Here is a 15,305-nt window from a genome sequence, read left to right on the forward strand (position 1 = left end):
GATCATTATTTTACAAAGCCTAAGAAAAATTATTGGCACATTGTCTAAAGTAGTAGGCGTTCATCACGGAGTGATCTGATTGGCTATCGCACATGTCAATCACGGTGTCCTTGCCGCTCACTTCCGCTCCGACTGTGTGTAGTGAACTCGGATTGTTTATGCTCCTGAATCTTCATTTTGGCCTTAAGTATCAGGTAGTCATAATTGTATGATCTTTCAGTGTACACTGCATATTATTCATCAATATATGTTAGTCTGTGCTTTAATGACGTTGCTTGAAACCTATCATTTACCATGCATTTATTTAGCCTCTTGACTGAATGCTAGTTGCAGTGTAGCAACAAAATGCTACCATCTACAAGCGATCATGCTTATCCTTATGATCAGATTTGTGGTTAACAGGCTCAACAACACTTACAGTTTATTAAGCCGCTGCTTTTGTGGTTTTGGCTGTCCGCGGGTGCATGTGTTGTGTAGGTCCAAATATGATGCACGGAACCAGGCCGATGGGACAAACATGAAGTTTTGAATGACAGTTTTACTACAGTGCTCAGTATGAACAGCGAAGAGGAGTTTTACGACGCCGAGACAGGTGAGATGCCCAAATAATATAAAACAAGCTTATAAAATGTAAGTAATGCATGATTATGGGACTGTAAATCTCTTACTGTGCTTGTTTTCTTATATGTTTGTGGAAGTGAAGGATCAGAAAACAACGCAGTCAAACATGCAGTAGGCTGTCATTGTGCTTTATTAAATACATCAGAGGTGTGCACTTTTCACCGTTAACTAAATACACCTTTGGTTGGATTAATAATATGAGCTTTAAATCATACATTTCAACCCATTCTTTTTTGAAAGCTGACTAAGCTCTTTTTTGTATAGTTTTACACAGCTGAAGAACACATGTATTATCTTGCTGGTGAGAAACAACTTTTTGTTTCAGCATGTGTATGTCTCATAAATAAATACCATGCACATGACAACAGTGTGATCTTATTCTTATTTTTAAAAAGATGGCAGGGAAAAGCTATGACAGTATTTATGTTATTTTGTAAATATTATTATACTGCTTCCTGTGTAACTCTGTTTCTGTTCCTCAGGGCTTGAGTCGGATGACTCATGTGAGCAGAGTTTTAAAGATGCCCAAGTGTCCAAAAGTGCCTCTCAGGAGAATGGACTGTGGCAACGCAGGTGAGGAGGGCATTCATTCATAGCCACTGTTTATTTAGCCAGTCACATGACTTTGTTTATATACTATAAAAAGTATAAGGGTACAGATTACCATTTGTTGTAAAATCTGCCTGAAGTCACGCCATAGACTAGACCCTAGAGGTGGTATTTAGGGCTGCATAATTGCAGAAATAAATGTAATTGCAATTGTGATTTTTGTTTTAAAATCACATCTAGGAGCATGACAAGATTTGACTGTTTTTTTTTGTCTTAGCTAAAATGTTGTAATGTATTTTGTGGTAAGTGGTGTCACTTAAAGTTCCTATATTATGGAAATTGGCTCATGTAACTTTTATCAATGTAAGAACTTTGTCATGTTATCAAAAACGTACCTGGGGTTGGGTTGTGTTTTGTTTCATTCACATATGTTTGAGTTATCCTTTGTTATTCTGTCTACATCTCCAATGCTCAAGATGCTCTGTTCCACCTTCATGTCATGAAGCAATAGTTTTCAGGTTAACAGCTACCTTTTACGTTTAGTTCAGTAAGAGCTTGGCAACTGAAGGGCTGAAATTATCCAAATGATGACAGTTAACTAGTAGTGAGGTATATGGAGTTTAAAAACAGTGATATTGCCACATATTATCTGTATTACAACATGACCACACAAGGTGGAACAAAGTGTTCAAACACAGCATGTCAAACATTGTGAATGATAGAAAACACAACTCTGGGTATGTTTTTGATGAGGAAACAACATTATAGCATAGATAAAAAAATTTGACCTTTTAAATTGTAACTCTGATTATTTATGTGTTATCTGTGAAGCTGTAGTTGTAAACAAAGTAGGCAGAAGTTTGTGATGGAGCAAATACAGCCAGTACGGACAGTATTGGTTTTGAGAGCTCATTGGTTGAGAGACAAAGATACAGTATATTTCTGTGATTGGCTGACTGCAACAGACAGGTGAAAGGTTGCTAATATCAGTGCTAATAATATTAATGTTTGTTTGCTTTTAGGAAAACATTGCCTGCAGAAATGGTCTCTAGAAACAACTTCAGTGTGTGGAATATCCTGAAGAAATGCATTGGGATGGTGAGTAAAGGCTCCATCATAAAATAAATCTTAAAGGTGTACTGACTACTTGGCCATCCATCATGTACACAGTATGGTATTAAACCTTTCTATCTTCATGGAGATCAAACCAGACCAGTTCTTCTGAGTTGAAACTAACTTGTCCCAGACTTCATATGATGACCTAATTCGCAAGGTGGTAGAGGTCTTCAAACCGTAAAAGTTTACCACAACTTTTTTGATCAATCAGAGCTCCTAATGCCGCAGGGTCTTCTCAGTGTCAGATCTGTGGACAGGCTACCCCTCTCATAGTCAGAATGCCTGTTTTTCTACATATTTTTAAGCTATAAAATCACCTGTAAGTGAATAAATGTATGGTAGTGCTGTTTAATGTCATACTGTGGCAGAGAAATGACATCCATAGAAACAGAAAGGCCATGGACCCCCAACCAAAACATTACATAGTGCACCTTTTCCATAATGTTAAAATAAAAGTAACCACCATAAATCATTATGTCTGTCATTTTCCTAGATCTATTTCATATTTCATTTATTTGCAGGAGCTGTCCAAAATTGCAATGCCAGTGGTTTTTAATGAGCCGCTGAGCTTTCTCCAGAGAATCTCGGAGTACATGGAGCACACTCACCTCATCCACAAAGCCTGCAGCCTGTCAGATTCCATGGACCGCATGCAGGTACACACTCAGAATACATGTAAACTTCCCTTATTTACTATTAAGAATCTAGCATAGGAATATTATTGATCTTTTTATTACCTCCGCCAAGGAGGTTATGTTTTTGCCGGCGTTTGTCTGTTTGTTTGTTTGTTTGTCTGTTAGCAACATAACTCAAAAAGTTATGGACCGATTTTGATGAAATTTTCAGGATTTGTTGGAAATGTGAAAAGAAAGAACTGATTTCATTTTGGGGGTGATCCGGAAGAAATCCTGGATTCTGGATCACTTTGAAATTTTAGTTAACATTGTGGTAAATGGGGCCAAAAATTTAGTTTCTCAATATCTCGGTTAATTATTGACCAAACCCCATTAAATTTGACTCAGGGATGGACAATGGGATCCTCTTTCATATTCCAAAGGCTGATCCGGATCTGATCCAGAAGACTGATTTTATCGCAATTTCTATAAAAAATGGGGGTAGTCCTTGGCGGAGGTCTGCGCTCTCTGAGTGCTTTTCTAGTTATTTAAGAATTAATTGATTTATGAATTTATTTGACAGGTTGTAGCTGCTTTTGCCGTGTCCGCTGTAGCATCTCAGTGGGAAAGGACTGGAAAACCATTTAATCCACTACTTGGGGAAACCTATGAACTCATAAGGTATCAGAGAATGTAAAAATTATCTTTATTTGTCTCACAGTGTGGAAATTGCAGTGCTGTAATATTAAAGTACAAATAGAGGAGCATTCAAATAATAAAGCAAACAAGTGTCCAAAAATATAATATAACTTGCACTTGATTAAAACTAACTTCTCTCCTGTAAAATAAATGCATACATTATTCAAAATTGCTACGTCTATAAACTGTAATGATGCCCAGTCAGAGCTGATATTAATGTAAAGGCCAAATTCATTGCTTTGGTGAGATGGGACCGCCTTTGTTTTAAATAAAATAACTGACTGATCCAAATATTTTTGAATTTCCAGGGAAGATGAGGGTTACCGGTTGATCTCGGAGCAGGTGAGCCACCATCCTCCGGTCAGTGCCTTCCACGCAGAGTCTCTGAAGCAGGAGTTTGTTTTTCATGGCTCCATTTACCCCAAGCTCAAGTTCTGGGGCAAAAGCATCGAAGCCGAACCCAAAGGAACCATGACACTGGAGCTGCTCAAGTAAGTCTGGGATTGGGTCAGTGGTATAGATATTTTTCTTTACTAAAGTGTCTGTGTGTGTTTTGTTTTTAAGACATAAAGAAGCATACACATGGACGAACCCAATGTGTTGTGTGCATAATGTGATATTAGGGAAACTGTGGATAGAGCAATATGGAACCGTGGAGATCCTCAACCATAGGTATATATTTTATTCTTTATTTCAGACTCAATGATTATTTGATTATTTAAAGAAAAGAACAAAATGAGCGATATATTTTGTTTAGTTCTGTTACCTGCACTTTCATGATATGGCTTGTCAAATTATTATGTAAAAAACGGCTAACCCTGTAGTTTATGCTGCTTTTAGGTTTTAGTAGGGATCTAACAATAACCACAATACCATGATATCATATTGCCAAAATTTTCAGCATAATATTGTTAGCTGTCACAATATATTGAATTTTAAGGTGTTTCACTTAAAAGTATAAAAAAAAATAGGAAACTACACAAACTATGATCTTTTGCTTCATTTCAGTCCAGACTACATAATAAAATATAATATTAAGCACTTTTGAATCATCATTCTTCGAATTGACTGGAAGTAACTCTGAAGTCTTTTGAAGCCATTTAAAAAGGGAAAAGCAGCGTATCCATAATTTTGTTCAAGTCCCCAAAATATTGCAATATCGTACCTTCAGATCCATATCGTGATAACATAACTGTGAGATTTTGATATCTTTACATCCTTACACTTAAGGCAAGTGGGAGATTGGTTATTTCTAAATGAATTCATTGTTGTTTCTGTCTTAATTGTTTTTCAGCACTGGAGATAAGTGTGTTTTGAACTTCAAAGCATGCGGCATGTTTGGAAAAGAGCTGCACAAAGTAGAAGGCTACATTCAAGACAAAAGGTGTCATTTATATTGACATGGTTCATTATCCCTCTATATTTAAAGGTTTAACTCTTGTGTTAATACATCTTAGAATGTTCTTACCTCATCAAAAACATACCAAGAGTTGTGCTTAGTTTCATTGAGACCTTAAGATTTTATTATTAGTCTGTTTAAATAGCCAATGCTCAATATGTTCTGTTCCATCTTGGAAATTCATGTGAAGTTTGAAAACACATTGGAGCACTTCCTGTATGACATCACAAGGTAGAACAGAGTGTTTTCAAGGTTTGCGTGTCAAATATGTGTGAATGAAACAAAACACAACTCCAGGTATGTTTTTATACTATATACGGTTATAGATATTAATGTATGTATATCTGCGTGTGCTAATTGATAATCTTTTGTTAAACCAGCAAAAAGAAGCTAAAGGTCATATATGGGAAATGGACAGAGTGCATGTACAGTGCTGATCCAAAAGTTTATGAAACGCACAAAAAGTCTGATAAGAAGACAAAACAGGTACTATTTTTATACATATCTTTTAACATATATTGTCTGTTTATGACCGCATAGTGTTTTTTAGCTTTAGGGATGCACAATATATCAACAAAGTTACTATTGCCATGGCATCGGTTTAGGTTATCGCAACCCTTCAGGAAGTCAAATATTGTATGGTGCAATTTTTCTTAGTTGGTTATGCAAGTTTTTCAACTTGAAAAATATTAAGTCTTACATATATTTAAATTTTTTGTTGTTGATCCCAGTTTAATTTTAGTATCATAAGACTTACTTTAATCATATTATGTAGCTTTCTACATGCTCTCATCTGCTTTTATTTACATTTGAATATCTGTGTCTCAAATTTCCTTTCATAATGACATGCAGTGGCTTAGTAGAAGGTAAGGTTAAACTGAATGTGGTTTCTATAGTGTTTCTGCTGTTGTCCTGTTTTAGTTATGTCAACAGTGAATGATCCTCCAACATTGCCAGCATTATTCTATACAACTGTGCAATGATGTGGCTTCAGAGATGTGTTGAAGTTGTGGCAGTTTTCAGTAGTTCTGTTAATCAACTGTGTTTACATGGATTATTTGTATTAAATTTGCTCATAAACTGTTAAAATGTCTTGGATTTGTGTTTAGGAACATAGCTGTGAAGAGGACTCAGACGATGTTCCAGAGATTCAGGAGACTGTAGCTGTGATCCCAGGAAGTGCCTTACTGTGGAGGATAACTCCCCGACCGCCTCACTCAGCACAGGTCATCATTTTGATAAACATTTGTATACATTGGATTTGTACAATGCTTTTTCAAGACACCCAAAGCAGAATGCATTATTCATTCACTACACACTTGCTTATCATAAGTTACCACTGATAGCCAAAACTGCCATCTGGTATACAATAGGATGTATATAGAGCGACAAGTCCTAGACACAAGATTACAAATAGATAGCGCGGTTGTGAAGTGGTTCCATCAACACTGGCTCCAGTTAAGTTTTTATTTTATTTATTTTAACCCACTCTACAAGATCATGGTGTTTTTGTTTCACTGTTTTGTCTGTAGTTCAAGATAAGAATATTAACAGACAAATCAGGTACCTTCTTTTCTCTGAGATGGTCTTTTTTAGTTAATTTACAAATTTGCCTTTTCTACTTCACAATTAAACATACCAACTCCCAAATGTTTGACTTTCCATTTTAAAGTAGCGGACCAAAATAATGAACACAGTCTATGACCATCATCAAGGGACCATCATTTCAAAAGATGTTCTTGTTGTGTAGATGTATAACTTCACCAGCTTTGCCATGACACTAAACGAGCTGGAGCCGGGCACAGAGAGACTCCTGCCTCCAACAGACTGCAGACTCAGGCCTGACATCAGGGCCATGGAGAACGGGGACATAGGTGAATATATATACAAACTATATACACTACATACATTTATATTTGTTTGAACATTTTACTCAGTTGTAAAAATCACATGCTGATTCACAGACCGGGCAAGTTTAGAGAAAGAGCGACTGGAGGAAAAGCAGAGAGCAGCAAGGAAAGAACGCTCCAGAGATGAGGAAGAGTGGTCAACACGGTGAGTTTAGGCTTTCCATATTTTCTGAGAAAATTGGGATCGACATAGAAATGGTTCTGAAACTTTTCAAGCCAAGGACATCCTAAGAATACGTAGGCCTCCTGAGTACCACTGGATTTATAACAAATCTATTTCAGGTCAATGATCATGTCTATGATAAACCAATCCTATAGTAGTTCACAGCAAGAAATAAACCAAATACACTATTATCGAATCGTGCTTTGTTATTGTTTATATTCTGCACTTTCTGGTGATATTATGTAGTGTATAGGCAAGGCAAGTTTATTTGTATAGCACAATTCGTACACAAAGTAATTCAAAGTGCTTTACAGAATAAGAAATACATTAAAATCATAATAAAAACAAATCAAAACATAAATAATCATGAAGATTAAAATTAAAAAAGAGAGACATAAATTGGAGAGAAGACCTTTCAGTTCTATGCACAGTTAAACAGAAATGTTTTGAGCCTGGATTTAAACAGCGTCACAGAAGAGTCTGTCTCACATGTTCAGGAAGACTGTTCCAGGTTTTAGCTGCATGAACCTGAAACGCTGACTCCCCTTGTTTAGTTCTGACTCTGGGCACCAGCAGGAGGCCGGTCCCTGAGGTCCTCAGAGTGCGAGATGGTTCATATGACACTAACATGTCACAGATGTACTTTGGTGCTCGGCCATGGAGAGACTTGTACACAAGCAGAGCTGCTTTAAAGTCTATTCTCTGAGGCACAGGAAGCCAGTGCAGAGACCTGAGCACAGGACTTATGTGCTCGTACTTCCTAGTTCGAGTAAGGACCCGAGCTCCAGCGTTCTGGATGTTCTGCAGCTGTCTCACAGTTCGTTTTGAGAGACCAGTGAGCAGACCATTACAGTAGTCTAATCTACTGGAGACAAACGCATGGATAAGTTTCTCCAAGTCTGCTTTAGACAGTAAACCTTTGATTTTTGCTATGTTTTTTAGATGGTAAAAGGCTGCAGATGTTATTGACTTGATGTGGCTGTTAAAGTTCAAGTCTGAGTCCATTATTACCCCTAGATTTCTTGCCTGATTTGAAGGTTTTAGAGAGCGAGACTGGAGGTGACTGCTGACACTGTCCCTTTGTTTTTGAGGACCAAACACTATGACTTCAGTCTTGTCAGAGTTTAGCTGGAGAAAGTTGTTTTGCATCCACACACTGATCTGTTGGATGCAATGACCAAGTGACTCCACTGGTCCATAGTCTCCTGCTACCAGAGAGACGTAGATCTGAGTGTCATCTGCATAATTGTGGTAGGACACATTATTGCTGCTTATTAACTGGCCTAATGCAGCATGTAGAGATTGAACAACAGGGGGCCCAGGATTGACCCCTGAGGCACCCCGCAGGTCAGGGCCATGTGATCTGAGACACAGTTTCCAATTTCAACAAAATACTTCCTATCTTCTAGATAGGATTTGAACCAGTTCAGTACAGTACCAGAGATTCCCACCCAGTCCTCTAGTCTCTGTAAAAGAATCCCATGATCGACAGTGTCAAAAGCAGCACTCAGATCTAACAGGATCAAGACTGAGACTTTGCCTGCATCAGTGTTCAGGCGTATGTCATTTGTCACCTTGATAAGAGCAGTCTCAGTGCTGTGGTGGGCTCTAAAACCTGACTGGAAAACATCAAAGGAGTTGTTAATTTGGAGAAAGTTCGTAAGCTGTTGGTAAACAGCTTTTTCAAGGACTTTGCCAAAAAACGGCAGATTTGAGATGGGTCGGAAATTGTTCAGTACTGTGGCATCAAGACTGATCTTCTTTAGGAGAGGCTTAATGACCGCAGTTTTCAGTGCATTTGGGAATGTTCCAGATTGAAGTGACATGTTAACTATGTGAGTGAGTGGTGAAAGTAAACTGTTGAGGACGGACTTTAGAAATCTAGTGGGTAACATGTCCAGGCAGCAAGTAGATGAACTCGGACTGGTAACGATCTCTAAAACAGTTTTGTCAGTTACAGGTGCAAAGTGATTCAGCTCTAAGTGTCTCTGTGGCTGCATGCTTGTTATTTGTGTTGTGGAATTGATGGCATTTTTGATGCCCTGAACTTTGTCATTAAAGAAAACTGCAAACTCATTACATTTAGATGTGTAAATTAGTTCTAGTGGCAGTTGAGCTGGAGGGTTTGTTAATCTGTTCACTGTTGCAAACAGGACACGAGAGTTGTTACTGCAATTACCAATAATGTCCGAAAAATACTTCTCTCTTGTTTTACTCAAAGTGTAGTTGTACATATGCATTGTTCCTCTGTAAATCTCATAATGAACCTGGAGGTTTGACTTGCACCATTTCCGCTCAGCCTTCCGGCACTTCCTTTTCTGTGCTCTGACTGAGTCATCATTCCTCCACGGAGCTTTTTGCCTAGTGTATAGTCACTGTTGGAGGTGATCATAATTATTGATACATTGCAGTGACATCATGCTGGAGGTGTTCTACATGTAAGTCTATGGTGAAATGTTCAGCAGTTACCATGGTGACATGATGCCCAAATTAGCTGACACTGCCAATAAAACTGTCTAAAAACTTAAACAACACATTTTCAGGAGCCTGTGATCAATATGAGCATTCTTGGTCTTGTTTAGGGGTTTGCTTTTCAACAAAAAACAGTGCAAGTGACTGCTGGCTAATGCTAGCTAGCTTGTGACTGTAATGTTATTTGAGATTGATTTGTTTAACAGTACAGATCAGCTCACCTGCTGTGCTTCCAGTTAAATCATTTTTTTAATTTTCAGATTGTGTTGAAACAAAGCTCATATTAAAGTCTAACTTCAGCAACAGAGCTTCAGACAGAGCAGTGCCTTCAGTTAGCATCACACCCCCAGAGAATATTGATGACATCAGCTGCAAAGGATCAGTACAAAATGAACAACAGATGGTAATTTATTCCCTTTATTATATTTTTAAATTATGTTTGTTTTTTTGTTGTTTTTTTCAGGTGGTTTCATCTGGGCACAAACCCTCACACTGAAGCAGAAGACTGGCTTTACACAGGTGGATACTTCGACAGGAATTACAGTGACTGCCCCGATATTTACTGACCTAGGATCTGCTCTAGAGTGCCACCTATCTTCTATCACCAGTACTGTTTTGTGTTGAATCATGCTCTTATGCGTGTGGCAACTCATAGCTGACTGTCAAACACCCACAAGAGAGGTCGAACAATATTTTAGTTTACTTAAAAGATTAAACCATTTTACTGTGCCGTACTTACTATGCTAAAATAGTATAAACACAATTATCATAACTTTATAAAGCCTTAAAATGTGACTTAAAGGTACACTACGTAATTTTTCTGATGGTCAGTACACCACCTGCTTGACTTCATAAAGACGTTATTGCTTTGCATGTCATATTCCAGTTTGGCATTAAATGTCAGTGATCAGTCTATTGTCCATGGAAAATGTAAAGGGAATCCCACCAGTTTCAAGTCAAATCTGTGAAGAGGTGACCCTGCTAACTGTAAGAATGGCAGCATGGTATCCAAGATAATTTTGTAGGAATAAGTGCTAGGCGAGTTTAATGTAATTGTGTGGAACAGTTGAGACAAAACAGAAACATCTCCATGGAGACAAGCAAGGCAAACTCTCCTCCAGAAAAACTGAAGAAGCAGCTTGGACGAGCTGTAAAATGTTTTCAGCCTAAAGAAACGTTTGACCGGCTGACAAATTGAATTTCTCTTTTGCCATGGATTCTAGCTGGATGACTGAGGGATTCTACACTCTAGAAAAGTTACACAGTGTACCTTTAAATGAGCTACTAGAGATCAAACTTTCTAAACATTGATGTACTGTACCTCACTTTAATATCAGGGCTTATTGAAAAACACTTGCTTCCAGTTTTATAACCAATTTAAAGATTTAGTGTTTAAGATAGCACTATTTGTCCCTTGTACAGTGTAAGAAATGAACTAGTTGTGTACACTTACAATTGAAAAGCTGCTTATGTGTGTATGTTTGCTAGCATAGTAAACATACTGGACTTATGGTACATTTATTTGTTGTTTGCTGAAGTGTAGAGGTCTATAGTATGAGATTCCTAATAATTGAGAAGACTAGAGTGGCCCTACTGGTCTCTTATCACAAGATAGATAATAGATGGGTATAACAACTATAAGCAAACATTTCCTGGGTTAAATTACAGAGCAAGATTGGGATTTTGTCCTTGTGTTTGGGTAGGTTCTGAGTGGTTTCTGAATGGTCCTATTTTTCTCATTAATCTAAAAAAAAAAAACAAAGCTGATAATTGAACGTCAAAAACTTAAATGGCAAATGTGCAAAATGTCCATAGAAATGCATTAGCAAAAACATTATAAAAAGGTAAACACAAAAGTCATGTAATAACCAATCAACAGCTGGGACACAACTCGTAAATACAGCTATTACATTATATTGTCAAAATCCCTCTGAATAAATGCTAAGTTTAGTATTTAGCATTTTAATGTCTCCACTGGGTTATGATTAGGGAAAATAACAATTCTATGGGGTCTGATGATACACTCATAATCTCTGTTGACTATATGGTATTATCTTGAGAAATATTTAAAAGTTTTATATGAAATTTTGTACCTGACCATTAGTGACTAAACCTGGTATATTCACAAAAAATACCTATATTTTCCCCCTTGCCTATATTAAACATTATTGGTCTATAGAGTGGTCTGACATCTGAAACAGAGCAAAACAGCCCATGGGTTTCAGAGGAGTAAAAAAATTACCACCGTTGCCATAGCAATTAACACTTCAAAATAATATCTTTTGATATGTGAAAAGTGCTTAAAATGGTGCTTATAAAGAGGGAATTGAAATCCAGCTTGATAGTACAACCCAAGCTAATGATCTGGAGATGGGTCCCCAGGTGCTGCACTGTGATTGCCAATTGATCCTCGGGTTGCCCCAGCAGAATTAAAAAAATGGGTGAAATGCAGAGAAAATTTTTTCTGCAGTAACTTGTACCTTAAACTTTAGTAAGAGTGAAATAGTGCATAAGTACCTAAGTGAATGCCACTCTAGTCTCTACGGAAACCTTTAAAGAATACTATTATCAAGTTTAAGCCATAAAATCGTTCTGCACTGTGAAAGTAATTGTAAATACACTTTTCACACAAAGGGACATTAGCTGCTAAACATATGAACAACTATTTTCAATTCTTTTCATCCCTGTCTACTTACATTGACTCATACCTGCATATTTTTTGTTGCCAGAGCCTAAGATTTTTTACACTAATTTGATGCTGAGCAATACAAAAGGTGCTCAATATGCTTTGAAATTCTCCCTAGGTGTTGGCTCAAAATACAATTGATACTTTTGTGTGCCTCCAATATGGGCTTCCTATTGAATTTTCATCAACAATATTGTCTGTTTGTGGCAGGTGTTTCACTGCTTTCAAGGAACATGAACATTGTCTTTTCTAGGTTGAATAATGGCACTTACCTTCTGAAGCTACTGTGGAAAAAATATTTTGAATATGTTGAACTTTGTGCCAGTTTTTGTTTCATGTGGATATGCCCAGTGCAAACCAAGTCAACAAATGTGCAATATATCAGATAAACAGCAATTGCCCTTTAGCTTCATTTTAAACTATATTGATTCTGCAATGCTATGTTGTTACCTGAGTGCAGCCAATTATGGATTTTTATCAATTCAATTTATCCTGAAATAGTTACTCAAAGTTTGCCATAGACCTTTCAAACTGCCAATATTCCAGGTCCTGGGAAGCCTATGCACAAACTGCACAGTGAAAATCAGCCCTCAGCCTCTTCTGAATAAACTCCACTCAAAGCACCTTGAGACAACTGTAGCCACTCAAAGCTGCTCAAGGTCATTTGTACAGCAGCATCTGTTAAAATGTTTACATCTTTATTGTTACCCACTCCTCTATAGACAAGCAGACATATTTAATAAATTATAAACTATTATAACCTTATTTCATTGTGACTCTTGTTTTATTTGATAGCACTATAGTAACCACTACTTTATTTTTTATTCTTGATTTATTAAATTACATTATTTTTTTACACATTGTAATTGTGATTTCGCATACATTCATTTGGCCTGTATTTCATTATCACACAGCAAATTCAAGAGTGTTAATTCAACTTGTATATTGTTCACTTTAACACTTTTACCATGTCATATGGGGTCCACAATGAAATGAGTTAAAACTACACTTTCCAAAGTGTAGAAGGCTCAACACTTGTAAAGTGATGTAACCAAACTCCTCATAGTTGAATTTGACACTGATTAAGATTAGATTTTTTACACTAGTGTATAGTGACACTTTATGAAGTAGAAATAGTGTAGAGTGTTCTTCATGTTACACTATTCAGTAGTAACTCTTTCTTCACTAAATGCAGTGTAAACGCTGTGGTCATTGTAGTTCATAATCCCTTTTACAAATGTAAAATAATGAAAACCACCACAAAATTCCATTTCAACTTAACTTGTATTAAAACAATGCACATCTGTTACAGCCCCAGGTCTTAGATTGTCATTTGTTCTGTGTGTTCTAAATAAGTCTGACACACCTGGATTCCTGCTGCAGGAGCCCTGGTCCGTGATTGGTGGGGCAGGTCGATGCCCACCTCACCTGCAGCCATCGCCCCCTATTTAAGGAGATTACCAGCACCTGTTCGGTGCCATTTTGTTTCGTGTGTGTGTAGTTTAGTTTAGTTCTGTTTTGTGCCTTTTTTGATTTGGTCACTCAATTCTGTTTGTGGGTTTATGTGGTTTAATTTGGGGAACTTGTGTTTTAGTTTAGTGTGTGTCCCCAAGTTTTACCACTCGTTTTTTGTAAGCCTGCGTGACCCCTTTTTGTGGCACAAAACTCTGTTTATTCTGTTGTTGTGTTTCTTAGTTTAGGTTGTTTTCTGTATATTTTTAGTCTTTTGTTAATTTACCTTTTACATCCCTGTTAATTAAACATTATTTAATTTATTCCATTTTACATATTTGTTTTATTTTTGTTACTTCCCTTACCCAAACGAGCTGGGTCGTAATATCATACAATCAACACAATTTAAACAAGTCATAAAATACTATTTTTGCTAAATCCAACTGACAGCAGGAATTCTTTGTGCCCTCAAAAGTTGGTCACAATGATTGTCATTTATTTTTTAAAGTTGATGGATGAATCAAGATTTTGTTTTGAATGGAATTCAGACATACTCATCTCCAAAAATGAGAGGACCATGTCTGACTGTTTGAAACAAGATCTTCTCTCCAATAGAGGCCGTCCTGCTAATTATGAAACATGGGGTTTCTTTTGACACATCCAATGTCCATGTTGTAGACAGTTCTTTGAATACAGGTGTAAAGTTTGTGAGAGTCTGAGGACCAAGTGCCTTGAATGGTTCACCAAATTCAGCCAGGTCAACGATGACATAAAATAAAACTTAACATATTCAAGTAACCACCTTGCAAAACAGGCTATAAATAATAAATAATAGTATTTAATAAGCCATGAATAAAAATGTAAAAGTAAATATGTAGTAAATATATTATGGTGCATATATCATTATTTGTTTGTTCCTAATAAGCAGGTTATTCTGTTGCATGAGCTGTATGTTTTTGTATACAGGAACCATTCAAATAAATAACTTGAACGGTAATTTGAAAAAATGTAGCACCTTAGAAAAGATTATTTTTAAATGCAAGACCCACAAGAAACAAAACACCTAAATGCCATTAATTACGAAAATAGAATGAGATTAAGGCAAAAATTGCAACTTCTTAACACATATATAAAATTCAATTAGTCAATTATGAAATTATTGGTGAGGTTACAGTTCACCATTTCATGACATAACTGCAAATCTTTGACAAGATGGTTAATGCTTTGAGCCTTCATCTTTCCACTGTAGCCTTTAGGAGCTGGGGATGCATGTGAACCAGCAGCAAGACACTCACCCTAAAGAAAATACAAATAAACAATGTATCATTACTCTTTTTGACTTAAGGTCAATAGCATGTTAAGACATTGTATTGGGTAAGACATCATACTTAAAGATATTTTACAGAATACTACTAAACTTTTGATTCAAATAATTTTAATAATTCTCCACTTGGTACAATATCCTGCCTCAACACACCACACAAAAGTGTGCAAGTTTATAAGCTATTATTAAAAGAAATGTGAATACAGCAAATGAATGCAGTCCCAAAGTGTGAAAAAGACGGTGAAAACTCGGAAGAGCTAAGCTAACGAATGTTAAGCTAACGAATGTTAAGCTAACGAA

The 15,305-nt window shown here is 36.7% G+C and overlaps 1 protein-coding gene across 1 annotated transcript; it reads left to right on the forward strand.

Moving 5' to 3' along the window:
- The first annotated feature begins 100 nt into the window (after positions 1 to 100).
- LOC110164911 (oxysterol-binding protein-related protein 2-like) lies at positions 101 to 12,994 on the forward strand. The gene is made up of 14 exons (XM_020930047.2): positions 101 to 194; positions 478 to 592; positions 1,104 to 1,194; positions 2,193 to 2,268; positions 2,808 to 2,942; positions 3,484 to 3,581; positions 3,908 to 4,090; positions 4,164 to 4,271; positions 4,894 to 4,983; positions 5,379 to 5,484; positions 6,108 to 6,224; positions 6,749 to 6,872; positions 6,963 to 7,053; positions 10,007 to 12,994. Exons 2-14 carry the CDS (start codon positions 556 to 558, stop codon positions 10,107 to 10,109), a joined length of 1,359 nt encoding a protein of 452 aa, XP_020785706.1. The 5' UTR covers positions 101 to 194; positions 478 to 555; the 3' UTR covers positions 10,110 to 12,994.
- The last annotated feature ends 2,311 nt before the right edge of the window (positions 12,995 to 15,305 follow it).

Source organism: Boleophthalmus pectinirostris, unplaced genomic scaffold, assembly GCF_026225935.1.
Source record: "Boleophthalmus pectinirostris isolate CB_2022bp ecotype Guang Dong unplaced genomic scaffold, ASM2622593v1 HiC_scaffold_8, whole genome shotgun sequence".
NCBI classification, from domain to species: Eukaryota; Metazoa; Chordata; class Actinopteri; order Gobiiformes; family Gobiidae; genus Boleophthalmus; species Boleophthalmus pectinirostris.